Source organism: Perissodus microlepis, chromosome 3, assembly GCF_051167445.1.
Source record: "Perissodus microlepis isolate ML-2025 ecotype Zambia chromosome 3, ASM5116744v1, whole genome shotgun sequence".
NCBI classification, from domain to species: domain Eukaryota; kingdom Metazoa; phylum Chordata; class Actinopteri; order Cichliformes; family Cichlidae; genus Perissodus; species Perissodus microlepis.
Window position 1 is genome coordinate 5,124,330 of NC_140463.1, and position 19,774 is coordinate 5,144,103.

Below are 19,774 nucleotides of genomic sequence, written 5' to 3' on the forward strand. Positions count from 1 at the left end.
CTGTTGGAGGTTTAACTAGAGCTTGTTTCAGAGATAACGCCTTATTTTCTCATATCGAAAAAAGATGTTTTGTTATGCAGATCAGTCGGGGAAACATGACATCATCAGGCTGTTTGGAAATATTTTCTGATTAAAATCAGATTAATTGAACCTGGTTTCATTAAATATTCACATTACTGTTCTGAGGCGTCATCATATATTTAATCTAAGTGTCTTTGTTCTTTTTTTAAATCCACATATTGTGATATAATGATGTGACAGAGTCAGAAAGCTAAATGAGTGCACAAAGATCGTAAAAGAAATTCTGCAGGAAATAAAATGTAGTTGAAAGGAAATGAAATCTCGAGTGAAACGGGGAAAGGCTCTCTCGTAAACGTTCGAGTCACCTCGGGCAGATTGTTCCAGAGCCTCCGGCCCCTGGTCTTCAGCCGCGCCCCGAAACAGGCTGAAGACATCTGCCCGAGGATTTACAGGTATGTGCTCTTAGTGAAAGGTCAGACCTGTAGCTCAGAGTGAGGCCACGAACGGCCTTAGAAGTGATCGATATCAAAATCGTTAAAACGATCCTGTGTGTGAAACATTTCTAAGATGACTGCATCAGTTTCAGTTAGATCAGGTAAACCAGATGCTAAGACGTGTGATATGACCCAGCAGGATGAAGCTGATGGCAGAATGTAACCATGAACTGCAAGAGTCTGTTAACCATCAAGTACCAAGGTGGCGTCTTTTTGTCTGCAGGTTTTGTGCAGAGAAGTGAAGCCGAGCTTACTGCGGAGTACCTAAAACTACCCAATCACAGGGTTGGGCAGGTTAGATTACCTTTATTATTATCTACGCTCTACAGAATGATCTCCTTGTTACCTGGTTGCATGACTTGAAAGAACAACATTCAAAAACCAAAATCCCGTCTTCTAACGGGATAAACCCGCTCTAATCCAAACCCAGCCCTCTGACTCAGATGCTCTAAACTCATAATTATAACGATTCATACCTAACCTTAGTTCGTCTTAAAGCTGGCCCACCTAACCCTCATCTCTTCGGGTTTGATCCGCCGAGCGCCGTGTTCTTACCTGCTGAGCCTGGAGTGGATCTTCCTTCCCGACCCCTGCGAGCTCGAAACAACACGTCCTCTGATATCTGCGCGCTAACGTATTTGTCACTGACGGTGACTCAGACGTAACACGGCTACAAAGAGGCGCCCGAGTTTGGTTTTACTTCATAAATAACTAGAAACGTTTGGCACAGTAAAAGTTTTCTCCTGGTTTTAACGTAAAGCAGACAGACAGGCAGCAGACGTGTCGTCGGGCATCTTTATTGGAGTTTTCCCTCGCCCAGTGGACATCCTTCTTTATGACAACATTATTAACAATAAAAATATTCTCATACATTAGTGTGGACGTATAAAAGGCAGAGCTGAGTTCACAACATTCAAAATTACTCATTTAAATAAAATTTGTTTCCCAAAACAAAGTGTTTACATTTGTCTGTCCAATGAAAGTGGATCGATGGTGGACTGCCACTGACTCAAACTCCCATCATGCAACACTGTGACTTACAGAAAGGAGGCATGACGAAGAGGAGCTGTTATTGGCCCGTTAGTGCTTTGACTGGCAGGTAATGGACCAATGAACCAGTTTATGCGATTCAGTAAAAATACCATTAGAAGTGGATTACTCAGACTTTCAGACCATCGTGATTCAGTCCTGATTATCAGAACTCTGATGACAGAAGGTTTACTGGATGTTTCAGCCTCCAGCTGGAGGCCCACCAAAGTATGTCGGCAGCTCCTTTTGGCAGTTTCATGTTTTCATCCATCCAAAAGTCCCACCCTATAACCGAAGGATCTACAGCAGGGGTGGGCGACTCCAGGCCTCGAGGGCCGGTGTCCCTGCAGGTTTTAGATGTGTCCTTGAACCAGCACAGCTGATTTAAATGGCTAAATTAGCTCCTGCAGTTCTCCAGAGGCCTGGTAACGAACTAATCATGTGATTCAGGTGTGTTGACCCAAGGTGAGATCTAAAACCTGCAGGACACCGGCCCTCGAGGCCTGGAATTGCCCACCCCTGATCTACAGCCAACAATCCCTTCTTTTTGTTCTATATATTTAGTCAGCTCTGATCTCAGAGGCCTTTTCAGTCTCGTCTGTTCCTACCAGGTTACTGCTCTCCAACGACAGGATACAAGAGTTATTGTGATGTTCAAAAATGTAGGAGAACACCTGTTACATTCTATTACCCAACAGCTCCTTTGCATGCATGCATGCAAACACCTCTGCAGAAACACTGCAGTGGACAATCTCCTCCAGGTCACATGATTAGTTCGGTGGTTTTAACTGGCTGATCATCATCTGCTGGAGTTACACCTGAGACGATGACCACGATGGTGGCTCGGTGAGGAAGGTGACGGCAGTGTTCAGGTATTTCCTGTCTGTGAAGCATCACTAACAAAGACTGCTCCTCACGTTAATGAGTGTTTGGCCGGAGAACAGAAGAGACTGAAGAGGCAAACTGCCAAATGTTGGCCTGATGGTTAATGTTACTGTTGTAAAAGTGGAAGAGCTGGTTTGTGGGCCGCTGTTAAACATTTATGTAGTGAGGCAGACGCACAGTCTCGCTCCAGTGGGCAGATGTGATCTTTGGTCCTGAACCTGGATCGTCTCACTCGCCTCCGTGAAAGCTAAGGCAGATGTTTCTCTTCAGAAAGTGAAGACGACGTTTCGCCTGAAATGTAGGTTTACTATAAAAACTCTGATCTCCTGCTTTGTGTAAAAATACGATCAAATATCAGGTACAAAAAAAAAAGTGCTACGATACAAAACCATCAATAGTTCACGATTAAACAAAAAGATTTCTGCTGTAGTCCTCAAACGTAGTCCTCGTGTCCAACACTGAAGCTTTGAATGGCTTTTCACTTCCTGTGAAAAATGGTCTTAAAAACATGAAACCTGCAGTGGCTTCATCCCAACACGAGAAAGGCTGATAGATGACAGTCACGTACGGACAGTTCATACGTTTAGGCCACAGTTATGGGGAGCTGAGTCTACAAAGGGGAGATCATTTAGATGATGGATCCCTTACAGCTGGAGGACAAAATACACTTGAGTACGTTCACAACACAGAAACCCACTACAGGTGGGCTTCGATCGTTTGTAGGCACCGAACAATTTAAAAAACTTTCAGTCCGATTGAGAAAACTACCGTGTGTACAGTTAAATACTCCCACATGACTTCCCTTAATCCGGAGAATTTCAGCACCCGATGAATCACATTTGGAAGAGTTCTGGTTTGAGCAGGGAGCGAACATTCCCAAAGACTTCCTTGAAAAGTACACCGGTGTTTTCTGAGGCAAACCCAGAATATTCCTCACAGATTACAAACAGTATGATGCTGAAACTTTACTAGAACATGCTGACAGGTCACATCACGAATCCCCTCGGATGGTCCTGAATGCTGGTGTGGAAATAATCCCACTGAGAGGGAGATTACCGACCGGTGCGTTGGAATTCCCGCATGTCCCACATTCCCAAGATGTCCTTCAGAAACACGTGTGTTCAGATTCCTATTGGTGCTTGAAGAAACTCAAACACCGTCCACGTCACCGTAAAACCCGTTCGGCTCATTTTAAAAGGCTCTCAGGTCTGTGCGGTCACAGTGGCAGCATCCTGCAAAGGGTTTGTTTCTTCTACAGGAAGTACAAAAGAAAGTATCCCGCTTGTGTTTCCAGCAGAATTTTGTCATTTTCTGCCTGTAATTTTTCTCTCTTGATGTTTCTTCAGTGGAAAATCCTCCTGCCCTGGAAATCCAGCCATCAAACAGGCTGGGAAAGCTATGCTCCCAGCAAGGGGCGGAGCTTAGTCTTTACAGTGGAGGAACATCCAATCAGAAGAGAGTCAGAATAGTTTCCAAAATCTTCCAACATCCTTTCTGTGCTGGATGCTGATTGGCTGATTTCTGTGAGCTCTGCTGTTCAGAGTGGATTTAAAAAAACAAGCAACCTCGGGATGTGGTTCAGCGAGACGAGGCAATAGAAATCCTGAGGTTCAACCAGCCCGTCAAAGAATGGTCATCTCATTCCTTCGTTCTGATTGGTTGAAACTACATCAGTTAGTGTTTCAGGCTGTAAAGCGTTCCCATTGGCTGGATCGGGTACAACGGTGGACAGTGTCAGGGTCATTTTGAGTGTTGTGCTGTGACCAGGCTGCGATTGGTCAGTAGAGCATGGTGGGTGGAGCTTTGTGTATCCTGAGCGTCTGGATGGAGGAGAGTATCTTCTTCTGGTGCCCTGCGAGGGTCACGCCCACTCTGAGGAGGTCTCTATGGAAACAGAAAGAGGGTGATGCAAATAAATAAATACAAATATAGAGCTTGGTTTCCCTGAGTGTTGACTGGCAGGCAGCCAATAAGTGTCTTACTCAGTGTTGAGCTGCGAGACGATGTCCAGGTTGGTGAATCCGGCCTGCAGGAAGCTCTGCTCGTAGCGCTCCATCTTTATGGCTCGGAGCCACTCGGAGACCGAACCGCATGCCGACAGAGGAGGCGGGACTCGCTGGTCCAACAGAGGATGGGACAGGCTGAAAGGACAGGGCAGATGTGAACGATGACATTCCTCAGTGAGTCATTATTAGAGCAGCGTGTTCAGACCTGCAGCCTATAAAATATGTGGCATGAATATGTGAGCATGAGATTTATTCTCCTGCTCTGTTATGGTTGGGGTTAAAATAAGCACAGCGTGCTGGCTTCAAGCCACGAAACCCTTAAAATGACATGTAGGTCTTAAATATAGCTGCTACGGTTTACGTTTTAACCCCTTTTTCAGTCTTAAAATCAAAGACGTGTAATTTGGTGTAAAGAAGAAAGTTTTCCCAGGAGCTGCTGTGTTTGGGATCATTATCCCGTTCATGACCCAGCTTTGGCTGTCACACAGACTCCGGAATAGGAGCTCATGGTCAACTTGGTTTTCTCCGACCATGATGGCGTATTTTACACTTCCAGGCTGGGACATTGTCTTGTGAGTTTTCTCAGATAGTTTCCAAACCTGCCTATTCTCTCCTGTCAGCTCTTCCAAACGAGCCTCACACTTTCAGTCCTGATCAAAATGCAGATCTGAGATTAATTTGCTGTGATGATGGACTTTGAATTGTTTGGAAATTGCATCTGAAAGCTTCGGACCAACAAACGGCTGAAACGTCTGCTTTTATAAGGCAGCCATACTTAATGACGATGGAGAAGACAGACTAGAGTCATGTGAAAACGTTTGTGTTCATGTGACAGAAATGTTATCATGTTGTATCCAAGCACATGACTTTACTTTGAACATCAGGAACGATCGTGTCACACAGCAGGATAAAATCATCCCTGCTGGTTTCCACCACACCGTCACACCCAGTCTGATGGTTTTATGGTATTAGATTATTTTCTTTACAGTGTTGCATCACTGCTTCAACATGCTAACTTATTATACAGGAGACTTGCCCTGCTTTTATTTTGAAAGTTCAGTCCTTGCTAACCACCTATCCCAGAGGTTTCCTGTTTTCCGATTTCTCTCGGCAGATTGGCCAGCTGCTGTGGTGGATGGACCTGGCTCCACCTCTTGGACTCAGGTGGAGGTCCTCGTCCTGCTATGGAGGGTTGCTCTCATGGTGTGTTCAAAACAACCTGAAATCCGTGCCAGGCAACGCGAACAGTTCGTGCATACATGTTCGTGCAAGTGAAAATATGCCCACTTTGGCAAAGAGAGAAAAAATAGTTTCACGCTGTGTCACAGAAGCCTCGCACTGAGATTCTCCCATCACTTTACTCCTCCTCCGCCCTTTGGCAAATATTTGTGAATTTCCAAAAAACCCAGCAACTGAACTCATGCACGTAAGGCGAGCTGAAACTTAACTTCCTGTTTGGTCTGCACACAGTTTAACCAGAACCTGAAAGACCCACAGTGAGCTCCCCGAGGCTGCGGAGCAGAACGAGGAGCGGCTGCTCCACCCGTGGTACTGCTTTACTATCTGCTGCTAACAAACTACAGGAACTTTATTCCTCTCAGAAAGCACAAACATGCACGTCGCCTCTGCAACATTAAAACAATCTCATTCTTATCTGACACTGATCTCCATCCTCCTCCTCCTCGCGTCTCTGATTTTCCTTCACTGAAAGAGGAGGTGGACAGTCGGGAGGACACGGCTTCATTTGGAGTTTTAATCCAGGAATGTGCACCTGCTTGTGTAAACAGCTGTCAATCACACAGCTGGCTGCCCCACATTCCTTTGTCTCCCTGCCACACTCTGACCTTTGACCCCGAACCCACCAGCTGGTGCCTGAATGACATTCCACGGCTCCGGCCCCCTCCCCCTCTCCTTCATCGAGCCTCACCTCTGTGCCTCTGGGTGCGTCACTTTCAGGGAGGTGGGGTTTCGGATCAGCCTGTCGAGGGCCGCCACCACGTCGCAGAACCTCGGCCGGTTGGCTCGCTCCTTCTGCCAGCAGTCCAGCATGAGCGCGTGCAGGGAGGCGGGGCACTCCGGCGGCGGGGGAAGCCTGTAGTCCTGCTCGATGGCGTTTATCACCTGATGAAGCAGAAGCGTGAGAGGCAGTGAGCACTCTGTCATTCTGATGAAACGGCTTTTTTAACCATCAGCTTTGGACACATTTGCTGGAATAATTTCAGCTTCTTTTATTGTAAATGAGCACTAATGATTCGATCGTAGTTTCACGTCCATGAACCTCCAAACAATCAAGTTTTAAATGTATAGCTTTTTTCCTTACGTCCTGGTTGCTCATGTCCCAGTACGGTCGCTCCCCGTATGACATCACTTCCCACATGACAATCCCGTAACTCCACGTGTCACTGGCTGAAGTGAACTTCCTGCAATCAGACAGTAAATTCATCAAATTCTTATCTACAGAACACTATAATAACAATAAGAAGAGGAAGACTTTATCCACTACGCCAGCCTGCAGTACTGGCACTCACCTGTACGCGATGGCTTCAGGAGCCGTCCACCGAATGGGAATCTTGCCGCCCTAAAAAACAAGACTGGATCAGTCAGGTAATAACCGAATTTCACAATAAAAGCACCCAGGTAATGCAGGGAAAACTTTCAACTGATCCTGTTCATATAGAGCTCAACAACAGAGGACCGAGACCAGAACCCTGAGGATCACCAGCAGAACCAAAACAGAGCTGAAAGACCAACCAGACAGACGTGATTGATGATGAAGGTCTTAAAGACAACATTCATCATCTACTGATGAATAAAAGACTTCCTGTTAAGAGCTGTCATGATCAGAGACAAAACTCAACTTGTAGCAACAACATGCGAGTGGCTTATGTTTTGTCTTTCATGTCTTTAAAGTGGATGCTAATCAGTTCCAGCTCCATCATTAACGGACTCCACTAGAGCAGCTTTGCATGATTCACAGTTCAAAGTAAACCTTTATCTGAAACCTTGATGCAGCCCCCCCAGTCCATCCTCTGTCTCAAAGAGCCTGTTTCATCTTCTTTCCTTTAAGCCAACTTTATTCTGATTGGCTGTCCCTTACAGCAGATGAGTGTCTGAGATAAGGATATCAGAAATCATAAAGAGACAGACTGTGACAGTTACTCACCAGAGAGCTGGTGTACGTCGGGTCTGACGAGTTTTCAGTCAGAAACCTGCTCAGGCCAAAATCTGACACCTGAAAAACACAAAACCACAACTGTCACATCTGTTTAGATTAGTTGAGCGGACAGGTGTGCAGGGCCACACCCTCACCTTACAGACCAGGTTGGAGTTCACCAAGATGTTACGAGCCGCCAGATCTCTATGGACGTAGCTCATTTCAGACAGATACTTCATTCCTGCTGCGATGCCGCGCAGCATCCCCACCAGCTGGATGGTGGTAAACTGGCCATCATTCATCTGAAAACAGACAGGTAGAGGGTCATACAGGTAGAGGGTCATACAGGTAGAGGGTCAGACAGGTAGAGGGTCAGACAGGTAGAAGGTCATACAGGTAGAGGGTCTGACAGGTAGAGGGTCATACAGGTAGAGGGTCAGACAGGTAGAAGGTCATACAGGTAGAGGGTCAGACAGGTAGAAGGTCATACAGGTAGAGGGTCAGACAGGTAGAGGGTCATACAGGTAGAGGGTCATACAGGTAGAGGGTCAGACAGGTAGAGGGTCAGACAGGTAGAAGGTCATACAGGTAGAAGGTCTGACAGGTAGAGGGTCTGACAGGTAGAGGGTCAGACAGGTAGAAGGTCATACAGGTAGAGGGTCAGACAGGTAGAAGGTCATACAGGTAGAGGGTCATACAGGTAGAGGGTCAGACAGGTAGAGGGTCAGACAGGTAGAAGGTCATACAGGTAGAGGGTCAGACAGGTAGAAGGTCATACAGGTAGAGGGTCAGACAGGTAGAGGGTCATACAGGTAGAGGGTCAGACAGGTAGAGGGTCATACAGGTAGAAGGTCATACAGGTAGAGGGTCATACAGGTAGAGGGTCATACAGGTTTACTGGTCTGTGACTGTCCCCCCTCTCACCCTCAGGAAGCTGTCGAGCGCCCCGTTCTCCATGAACTCGGTGAGGATCATGACGGGGCAGGAAGTGGTGATGACTCCCTCCAGGTGGATGATGTTAGGGTGCTGGAACTGTCCCATGATGGACGCCTCCGACAGGAAGTCCCGCCTCTGCTTTTCCGTGTAGCCACCCTTCAGGGTCTTAATGGCCACGTAGTTCTCCTTCCTGCCAGGGATCCTCAGCCGACCACGACACACCTCGCCAAACTCACCTGTACAGGTATACAGCACAGGTTACATTACTTTTACAATAGTTACAATTCAAATGGAAGAACACACCTGTATTTCACTGGGGATAATTTATTCAAATTTAATCCCCACATTAATGATAAAACTGCCACATGAAAAGATTTCAGATATACTGAACACAACACTGTCTGTGCACCTGTCCTCACCTGATTCAGGAAATGGGAAGGTAACACCGAGGTTGTGTTATTATTATTAAAAAACAATCACATGGGCAGGTGATGAAAGATTAAGTAGTAACATTGGTTATGACAGCAAATGTAAAAATAAACGGTCATACTCCTGCCCAGGTGTATCCGGCCGAGTCATAACAACATTGTAATGACCTGACATTCCACAGGTGTATTTTCCCAGGTGTTTGTTTTCCTTCAGGCTTATTGTCATAGAAATATCTAATATGAGAAAAGAAAAGCCACCTGGCCAAATTCACCTCCACCTGTAGGCTAGAGGACAACAGCCTCATATCTCGTTTTCTCTAATAGGTAAAGGTAAGAAAAGCTGGAGGAGGTTTGAGGGGATGCTGGCCAATCAGACAGAGCGGGGTCACGGGAAATGAGAGTGTGGAGGTGGAGCTTAAAGTGAGTGTAAAAAGGTTCAGGTTGATGTAAATCTGGAGGTGCAGAGATCGGCTGACAGCAGAGCCCCAGAATCCAAACACAGACCTGCCGCTGAGCGTCTCTAAAGTGAGAGCAGACCGAGTCCACGCCGGCCGGAGGCAACGAAGTTTCCCTAAGTGGAGGCAGATCTTTGCGTTCTTTGAAGACGGAAACAGTAGAGGACCCACAGCAGAACCCTGAGGGACTCCACGTGTCAGAGCAACTAATGAGGTCACACGGTCACCTGAAAACAGCCAATCGCAGCAGGGCCGAACCCTCAACGCCGCGCAGCCCCATATCTACTCAATAAAGAGGACTCGTGTTATTGATACTGGAGGGGTGTAATGTTCCTTTAAGGCTCATTAGCGCATACCAGCACGTCAACACCTCCCTCAGCACTCACGCACATGTGGCCTGCGTGTGTGTCTGAGCGCGCTCGCCAGCCGGCGGTGAAAAGTTTGCACCCTTGTTTCCGCAGCAACCGCTATCCAGTTACATCTCACCAATGTCATCACTGAGAGCACTACTGTTACAGTAGCTGCACACACACTCACACTCAATCAATCACGCTCTCTCACACACACTCGCGCACAAACGCGCACGTGTCGTGTTTACTTTTAATAAAACAGGGTTCATGACGGAGAACAAATGACATCTGATGTTTTCTTTCAGTGTGAACACAGCTTCGCCTCATCATGGGAAAGTTAATGTTCCGCTCTCGAGGGGGTCAAAGGTCACAAACACATCTGGAAGACTTTACAAAATAAAAGTCCTATTAAGACCCATAAGTTTGTTTTGGCTTTTCAGAAACAACACAAGATATTTGGGCTTTTTGTTGTCGTGCTGCTGCCTCTGTGCAGACTCCCTAACAAAGCTCCTAACAAAGCTCCAGAGGTGAACAGCATCCACAAATGCTTCCAGATCCCAGAGAAATTCCTCAAGATTCCCAAAATATACTCCACCATATCCACTAATAATGTGTTCCTGAATCTTTAATGATTTACTTATTACAATAATCACGAAACCATTCAAAGGTTTTGGCATTCCCAAAAAGGCTGACGTCTCTAAAACTTTTAACTGCACAAGCGTTCCTTCAAAAGGTTCCTGGAGTCGTAAAAACACTCTTTGAGCATTCCCAGTTTCTTTTAAAATACCCGAAATGGTCTGATTGATGAGAATTTCAACAAAAACTTTAATGGTTCCTAAAACGTTTTTTTAAGTCCTCTGATGGCCTTTCTTGGAGGGCGGAGTTTGTCCGTGACAGAAGTTTACACCACGCAGACACACAGGTGTGGGTTACCTGCTCCGATGACCTCTTCGATCTTAACGAAGGAGGCGTCGATCTCTTTGGCGAACTCCCTCACGGCCTCATTTGGGTCCTCGTAGGTAAACGGGTCGATGTAAACCTTCATCGCTACAAAAACAGCACAATCATCATCGTCAGTCAGCCGCGTTCATTTAAAACCGTTTGTATCAGACTGGCTCATTGGCCGAGTTGTAACTCTGTCTCTGATTGGCTGTCAGACTCACTCTGCCCCATCTGGTAGTGCCCGCTCTTGTCGTGGATGTGCGCGCTCCTCTTCCTCCTGGTGACAGACAGACAGACAGGTACAGACGGCTGTTTAGATTCAGAGCAGCTGCGGGATTCTGGTTTCCTCAGGAGACACACACACATCCTTTGTTCTGTCGCTCTCTCAGGAATGTGATTATCTCGCCGTATCTCGCCATCGCTCTCACAGTGTCGAGTTTCTCCATCTTAATATAGTCGACATGTCCCACCCTGCTCTGTGTGTGTGTGTGAACCTGAGGTCAGTGTGTTCTATTGTTCTGCAGAGGGGAGCAGGGAGGGTGCATCCTGAACACACACATGCACTCACCGGTAGCAGAACACGCCAACTATGGCCGCCACAGCGAGCACCAGTATCCCCAAAGAGGCCGAGACTCCAGTCACCATCAGCTGGGACACACCTACCCAGGAAACAAACACACAGGAGTGAATCTCAGTGTTTTCACCTCTCAGACTCTAAAGAAAATGTAATAGCATGCGACCTCGTACCGTCAGGCAGCGTGTTGAAGCCGGTCTCGGCACCGAATGAGCCGTAACCGGCCTGAGAGCGAGCGCGGACCTGCACCCGGTATCTCTTCGCCCGCTGCAGCCCGTTTAGCACCAGAGAAGAAGACCTGCTGAACACGTACTGCCACTCTACCGACTCCTCACCATCCTGATAAGGACACGTTAGAGTTAGCATTAGAGTAACGCAGGAGTCCTAGTGACACGCATTAACAACAGTCCTCACAGGACACAGAAAACAACGTATCTAATCTGCGCTTATACTTATACACACTACAAGACAAAGACAGAACGTGAAAAAGGCAGACTTTGGTGTGAAGTTCACATGGACTCAGGGCCCAACTTCAGGGTTAACTTAGCATAGAGGTCCTAGTAATGCACGTTAACGAGGGTCCTCGCAACACAGAAAAACCAGCATGTGTGTATACCTCAGGGCTGTAGCGGAGCTCGTAGTCCAGGATCTTGTACTGGTTGTGCACAACTGGGACGCTCCACTCTAAAGACAAACTGCTCTCTGAGGCCTCCACCCTCCTCAGACCAGATACTGGAGGAGGAACTACAGAAACACAGACCATCATTCACTGATCATTACGTTTGTGTGTACGAAAGAATTCTGGGTAATGTAGTGTGTATCTGTACCATCTCTGCTGGTGGTGATGTTGAGCTTGCTGGAGGCTGGCTCTGAGTGGCTGAGTGCAGACACGCCATTTAGCGACTGGATGGTGAAGATGTACTTTGTTTGTGGGCGGAGCCCCCAGACGACGACACGCCGCTGGGTCAGGCCGTTCTGCGCCGGCCGGTAAAGAACGCTGTCACCACATGGGAAGCAGGAAGTGACCTGAAGAGGAGAAAGAAGAAAGGGGGCGGAGTCAGATCTGATAGCTCAGACTGGTGCTAATGGTGACAGAGATGGCGGTGGCGTACCTTGGTGGCAGTGGCGGGCCCGCAGGTGGAGCACAGGACTCTGTAGGTCAGGTCATGTCGTCCTCCGCGGTCCAGTGGCTCGCTCCACTCCAAAGTCACCATGGTGTCATTGAGCTGACTCACCGGGGAGCGAGGAGCCGAGGGAGGCTCTGCGGAGGTCAAAGGTCACAGGTCAGTGCCTGCTGAGTATCACCTGTCAGACGCTCAACATCATCTACGTTTTTTTCCCTGAGCAGCAACTCTCAGGCAGGCTGATTTCTACGGGATACCTGAGAGTCAGGCGGCCTGTTTTCATTCCTGCGTAATGAGTTTTTCTTCTTTGTCTGCAGACTGATGGAGGAGCTGAGAGATAAGAACTTCCTGCCTCCACACAAACATCAGAGTAACCTGAGACCTGTCTGACTGTGTGTGTGTGTGCAGTCGTTACCTGTAAGACCTCGACATTACACACACACGGACACAAACACAAAGAGGTAATGAGCCTATTAATTTGCCTAATTGCTGTTGCCTGAGGGGATGTAGTTAAAGGGGTGGGTCGGGGTACTTAAAGAGGCGTGGAGGCTTGTTGGCAAAGGGCCCTGTGTGTGTGTGTGTGTGTGTGTGTGTGTGTGTGTGTGTGTGTGTGTGCGTGTGTGTGTTTGTGGTCCAGAGTTTACACAGAGTTTAAAGTGGTCTCCAGATTATTTAATAACAAATTACATCACGTCAGTCTGTGGAGACTAGAGGCGAGGTCCTAGTGAAAGACACTCTCCAGCTGCATGATGGGAAATGTAGGACAAGAGGTTTCAGTGTTGTCAGAAATTAAAATAATAAAGAAAAATAAATGAAAAGCAGAGGGGCTTACGTGTGCAGGCACTGTGCGGCGGGTCCGAGTCGGCTCGATAGAAACCAGAGTGACACGGGCAGTAGGCGGAGCCTGGGATTCTTGTGTTGCTATTGGCTGGACAGGCGCTGCAGCCAACAGGTCCTGACTCGGCTTTAAAATGACCGGACGGACAGGCTGGAGACAAAGGTTTAGAATTAGCATTCACCTCTAAAAACACACACACATATGGGATTGTCCACCTTCACCATCAGCCTGAACCCACATGTGAACACATCAGATCTCCAGAAGCGCTACAAAAACCGCACTTCCTCTATTATCCACTAGGGGCACCAGCAGCGTGCCAGTGCTCATAGACTTCCATGTTAAAAATTTCAACTCTACAACATGTTTACAACCTGATATAAAAAATAACAAGATTCAGTTACACACAGAGGGACGTGTTGTGGTTTATGAGTCAGGCCTCTATTAACAATAGACCAGGTATAATAATAGAGTGCAGAAAACAGCAGGGTGTTTAAGTGAAAAAAACATGATTACACGTGTATAATAAGCCTCTGAAGGTATGACCTGAAGCGTTTTACATCCAAATAACTGTTTTCTGAATGCAGTAAAAAGCTCAGATAAATGTGCGTTACAGAAACCAGAGAAACCAGAGTGTGTTCTCACAGGTGGTGGGGTTCCACAGGGCTCTATTATTGGTCCTCTACTTTTTAATTAAGTGTCATTTAATTCTGCTTGTAAATGCACTGGATGTTTATTGCTTCATCTATAGGGGGGTCTACTCTTTTTGTACCGCACCTCTTTAAACTGGTTAGGCTTAAAAAAAAGGATTAAAGTTTAAATTATTAGCGATGTGGGTTCTATGGCAGGCAGCCTGAACTGGACCTCTGGACTGTATTTGTGCCGTTGGAGCCTTTTGGAGCATTTCTAATACAATTATCTGACCAATAATAAACTGCTGTGAGGTTAATTGGGCTAAAAGACAGCTGGGCTCCATTTTTGTGTGAAATTCCAGAATTATATTTGGATGTGACAGCAGCCAAAAGGCGAATATTATACAAACATTATTTTAAAGCAATAAAATGTAGTTACACAGCTTTGCAGTTGCATTTATAAAGATCTTTTAGTAATAATTAGTTCTACAAATTGTAAAAACATTGAATGTGACCTGTTGTCTGAACATAACCAGTTTGAGTCAGTCAGAGAAGATTTGACCTGTTGTATTGTTAATCAGAGCTCACACAGGCTGCTGCCTCCTGGCCTCAGGCTCTAACACGGCAGCCAAAGACGAGGCTTCAGAACAATGGGACTAAAACCAACAATGAAGGTATCAGGCGTGCCAGCGAGTCCCGACTAAAGCAAATGTTCCACTCAAACATGACAGTGAACCTCGAAGCAGTAAAAGCAGCTCAGTGTGTCCAGAAACAGCTAAAACCCGTCAGTGGTCGTCCCCGAAAGTGATCAAACAGTCCCAGAGAAACACACCCGCCTCTCCTGCTCATGTACACTCCAGCAAACAGATGTTTATGAACATCTGGAGCCTTTTATTAGAAATGAAACATGTTTGTGACGTAGTGTGCAGATTTCTGTCACTGAGGTTTAAAAATGGTTGGAAACTAAAAATGGTTCATTTATAGGAAATATTAAAGAATGAACACATGATTAAAAAAGCAAAGAGCAGAGAGTGGAAGCTGGAGGCAGAGAGGTTTGGCTCTCTGTGGGTTTAGTGGCCTGGAATGTGAGTAATGCTCAGAGTTGGGATCAGGAACACCGCAGAGGGATGAAGGGATGAAGGGAGGAGTGCAGCCTCACAGACAATAAGAGACAGGAAGTGACCTTGGCTTCAACAGGATGTGGAAAGTGCTGCCATGATGTCATCACTGGCCTCCCCTGCCAAGCACGAGAGTAAGCACACACACACACACACACACACTCTGCTTAAGCAGCGCTAGTTAACCTCTGACCTCTTCACTCAGCCTGGCTCTTGCCCCTCCCCCTCCCTCAGAAGCAGAGACAAGCAGAGGACGTCGTTGCTTCTGCTGTTGCCGCTGCAGCGCTTCCCGCTTGCAGTCAGCTGACCTTTGACCTCACACAGAATAACAGGAAACTTGGACAACCAAGCCGTCTGCGGCCTGCGTCGACCTCGCTCTGCTTTCATCCCACGGCGATGGCGGAGAGGAGAGGAAGCGTGGAAACAGGACGGAAACGTGCGGTGAGCGCGGAGGCAGGACGGACTCCGATTACAGCGCGTTTCCTCCAGAGAAACACCACAGCAGCTGCTCCTGCAGTTTACCCACAACCCCTCTCATTTACTCATTAAAGTAAACAGCTGCACACGACTTCAACGACAGCTCAATAATAACTTTCTCCTTCAGGGCTCCACCATCCCCCACACCGCCAGTCTTATTGTGAAAGGACGGCTGAGCGGCGTGAGGGAGCCGGCACGGCGTGAGACTCCCCGAATACTTTAACAACAATTTATCAAAGCGTAACACAACTATTTTAGAAATCTCCTAAAACTTTCGACTTTAAAACTAAAAGTAACAGAATTCCCGTTTTTAGTCGGCGCACTGGACTCAGCTACGTTTGAAAAGAAGCGGAACATCTTAATGAAGAATAATCACGTGCTTTACTGTTTTTCAGCTGATGTGAAGCTTCATGAATAACAGCATGAACCATATTTCGTTTGCACAGACTGTGATTTTAGTCACTGTGCAGCAGTTTGTGACTCTGTGTGTGAAAAGTGGATTATAAACAAACTCACTGTAAGAAGCTGAACACTTGTTGACACAGCCACTCCTCTACTGTGACCCACACCGCTTCCTGTTATTTACTTAACAATAGTTACTATAGTTACTGTTATCCGTGTCCTAAGTGTGCCAATGACCGTTTTTTAACAAACCCGCTTTAAACATTGAATTTCAGAATAGAATCAGAGAAATGATCATTTCTTCTCTGTAATCTCGGTGAAAGTTTCCTACATATTTTCCTTTTTTTGCCACAATAACAACTCTTTTTCTCTAAAATCTTACATCTTATTTTCATTATATTCAGTTCAAACGCAACAAATGTTTTTATAACATTAAATTAAATCTACATGTTTCTTAATTAAAGGACTTTAACATTTGACTCGTTATAACTTTAAAACAGAAGTTTCTTTAAATAATACATTTTCATTTTTTGGATGTTTTTCATAAAAATATTACTTTTACACTTTTAAAAACCGGACTCACTTTCTACTAATTCTGGATTGTTCTTTAATAAATACAATTTTCGCCTTCTTTTCATTTGTTTTAGAAATTCAATTGAATTTCGTATAAAAACACAACAGCTGTTTTTAATCACCTTGATGAACTGAGACATTCATTTATTTGTAACTGTTGACAGAGTTATTTTTCAACATGTTGCAAGTTTTAATAAAACTGCTGATTTGCTGAAACAATTAACATACACAACAGATTTGTGTGTTTTATTTTTTTGTTACAATATTAAACTTTATTGTAAACTCTATCAACACCATTTTACTTTTTTCTTCAAAACCTTTTGTAATTTAAGTAATTTAACTTCTGTATTGTGACTATTTTGACTTAAAACATGACTTTAATAAGATTTGTAGGACTTTCCTAATATTGTATCACAGTCCGACACAGTTATACCAAAATATAAACAATTAAAGCTTTTTTTTATTTCAGATTGTTTGTCTATGAATCTTTGACTTTTTTTAATCTTAAGATCAGTTTTCTTCTCATTATAACTTTAATAACAACCAAAAATAAAAACATTACAAAATGTAATTTTTGGCAGCAGTGTGACGTCTATTGTCAAACAATTGCGGTCTTATTGTGGAAATCTTAGCGTAGCCTCTGAGACGGCTTCCTCTGACGCCTGTGTTGATTACAGAAACAGTAATCCTTGTTTACTGAAACGTTTCAGGAATCCTCTTACACGCCGTAAGACAACGACTGTAATCTGGTTATAATCTGGTTATAATCTGGTTATATGTAAACAAACTTTGTGATCTGAGCTCATGGTGGGAAAGAGAAACACATTCTTATGTTTCCATTTCCCTCAGATTTAAAGTGTTTACTGAGTAAAGCTGTAACACTGAGAGTAATCTGATTACTGCTGAGTTTTGTCCTGCTTTACTTTGGGGCCCCTGCTCTGCTCGCTCTCACACTGTCAACACATCGCTCTCTGTCCCTCTAATCGCCTCCAGCTTCTCCTCTCTGTTTACTCGGACTCGCAGTTCTGACCACGAAGAATTTTAAGTGCTGATAATGAAGCGGCGCACAGGAGAAGCTTTTACTTTGTAAAACAAATGATGGTCGGAGCTGTTAGTGAGTTCAAGTCTTGACGGTGAACCCGAGGTCTCGGCTCGGGCCTTCGAATGTGCCAGATTCATTCGTTCCATCTCAATGATGACGCTTTTACTTTGAAAACTAACAGGAGGTCTTTTGTTTTATGGACTGCACTCTCACCTCTGCAGCGTACGTCGGTCTCTCCTGCTTCGTATCCAGGACGACAGGCGCAGCTGGACGTCGGCTGTCCTACCCACTCCCCGTCTTCACCACAAAGCATGCTGGGAGGTTGTGACTGCTCGCCAGGCGGCGTCACGGCATTCTCCACGCACACACCCTGAGCCTGCAGCAGAACGTCAAAATAAAAGCTTGTAGACACAAAAACGGTGCTGCAGTTACAGTGCTTTTATTTTTAAACTCAAAGGTGAGCTTGTTATATACAAGAACACTAGACTCCACTGTTGCTATGGTTACCTGCTCCACCAGCGAGTGGGGGACGGTTTCAGGAAAAGAGGCGAAGGCGCGGCGCAGGGGCGGGCACTTCCTGTAGAACACACGCACAGAGAGCAACGCCATGCAGGTGCTCTGGCTTTGGAAGGCCAGGTAAAGCCCCGCCTTACGCAGTCCCTCCAGCCGCAGCACCTTGACATTAGGGCGGCCCCTGGCGTCACGCAGCATCAGGTGGTCGGCGGCGACTGTTGCCACTTTGATGTAAGGGTTCTCCATCCAGGCCGGGCTGGTGAGCGTGGCGTCGTCAGCGTCTGACGGGTAGTAGTACAGGTTGAAGGTCTCTTTACACGGCTGCCTCAGACTGGAACACTCCATCATGGAAAACCTGCGTCGACACGTTCAGAGCTTATATTCGTTTCTCCGCGTTAATCAACATCAAATAACCTGTGATGTCCACCAACCAGATCTCCACGTAGACCGTGGTCGCCGCCTTCAGAGGGATCCAGCGCGTCCTCAGCCAATAGGAAGAAGTGCTAGTGATCGTGCAGATCTCATAGGTCCGCACAGTGTTTTGGTGATCGTCCCTCGAGCTCGCTTCCTCCCACTGAGGACAGAGACGGATCATAGGTGAGCTTTTCATTCAAAGCAATGTAGAGTGTTAGCTATAAGCTAACAGATTAGCTTTGATGTGTACCTGCGACTCATCAGCAGGGTAGCTCGTCCATCTTAGGTCAGATGTGGCCAGCTTGGTGTTCATCAGCACATCTGAAACACAGACAGCAACAGTCAGCAAGTCCTGGGCAATTAAAACATCCTTTAAAAATCACCCAAAGTTCTCCGACATCCCACTGCAGGTCTTCAGCAAACCTACTGAGCACTCCTTTAAAACCTCGACGTAGTCCTCTACAGGCAAGTCACCACACTCTCCTCAAATGCTCCAACGACATGCTTGCTTGTGCCCCTTGAAACATTCCTCAAACACCCTCCTTGAGTTTGTCAGCAACGTCCTCAAGCAGCACTGATGTCACTTGGGACCTTTCGAGACTTCTTGGACTGTTTTAAAGATCCCAGCAGCCTCCTAGAAGTGTTTCCAAACCTCTTAAAATAGCTGCAAATGTTATTTAAAACCTCTTAAAATTTGCTTAAAACCTTTTAAAAAGACCCTCTTAAGGTCCTCAACATACCTTCAAGTCATGATACTCCCAATGGACCCACCACAACCTTCTAAAGATCTCGAAAAGCCTCTTAACAGTCACCCAAATGACCACAACAAACTGGTAATGTAAGAACACAACAACCTCCTGATGGTCTTTGAAGCCTAGATGTGTTAAAGGTCCCTCGATTCCTCTTAAAAATAAAATAGAATTTTTTGAAACTGCATTAAAGTTATCTGTAAAACCCCCTCGAGGTTATCAACAAGTTCCTCAAACAGCAGTGATGCCACTTGGGAATCTTTTCAGACTCAATGGTCCCAGCAGCCTCTTATAAGTTTTTCAAAACCTCTAAAAAGGCCCCTAAATTCCCTAAAAATTAGGGCTGTTCGATATAACGACATATATCTGATGACGATATAAAAACGTCTGTCGTTTCATTTTACGCTATCGTTTGTTTCGTGGTGTCGCAAAATAAACTGTTTCTGGCAATATTTTTTCATCGTTTCGATGGTCACTGTAGCGGCTATATTACCATCTTAAAGTTCTCTCTTTCTCTTATATTTAATATAACCACACTACAGACGGCCATGCGCCTGTTTTTATGCGTTGTGGTTAGCAACAACGACAGTAAGACCATTGCGTGTCCACTTGTTTATGTTC

The 19,774-nt window shown here is 45.9% G+C and overlaps 1 protein-coding gene across 1 annotated transcript in view; it reads right to left on the reverse strand.

Moving 5' to 3' along the window:
- Positions 1–1,296: 1,296 nt before the first annotated feature.
- The window catches only part of LOC146389547 (ephrin type-B receptor 4b-like), a 34,163-nt gene continuing 15,685 nt past the window's right edge, over positions 1,297–19,774 (reverse strand). Inside the window, exons 2-21 of the mRNA XM_084910307.1 lie at positions 18,655–18,725; positions 18,422–18,564; positions 17,985–18,345; positions 17,691–17,853; positions 13,231–13,386; positions 12,387–12,535; positions 12,102–12,300; positions 11,891–12,018; positions 11,448–11,613; positions 11,269–11,359; positions 10,922–10,977; positions 10,692–10,805; positions 8,514–8,761; positions 7,745–7,891; positions 7,599–7,667; positions 6,964–7,013; positions 6,756–6,855; positions 6,363–6,556; positions 4,412–4,570; positions 1,297–4,313 (exon numbers count right to left, since the gene is read on the reverse strand). Of these exons, the coding sequence (XP_084766433.1) occupies positions 4,208–4,313; positions 4,412–4,570; positions 6,363–6,556; positions 6,756–6,855; positions 6,964–7,013; positions 7,599–7,667; positions 7,745–7,891; positions 8,514–8,761; positions 10,692–10,805; positions 10,922–10,977; positions 11,269–11,359; positions 11,448–11,613; positions 11,891–12,018; positions 12,102–12,300; positions 12,387–12,535; positions 13,231–13,386; positions 17,691–17,853; positions 17,985–18,345; positions 18,422–18,564; positions 18,655–18,725 (2,870 nt within the window). The 3' untranslated portion in view covers positions 1,297–4,207. The remainder of the gene's footprint in view (positions 4,314–4,411; positions 4,571–6,362; positions 6,557–6,755; positions 6,856–6,963; positions 7,014–7,598; positions 7,668–7,744; positions 7,892–8,513; positions 8,762–10,691; positions 10,806–10,921; positions 10,978–11,268; positions 11,360–11,447; positions 11,614–11,890; positions 12,019–12,101; positions 12,301–12,386; positions 12,536–13,230; positions 13,387–17,690; positions 17,854–17,984; positions 18,346–18,421; positions 18,565–18,654; positions 18,726–19,774) is intronic.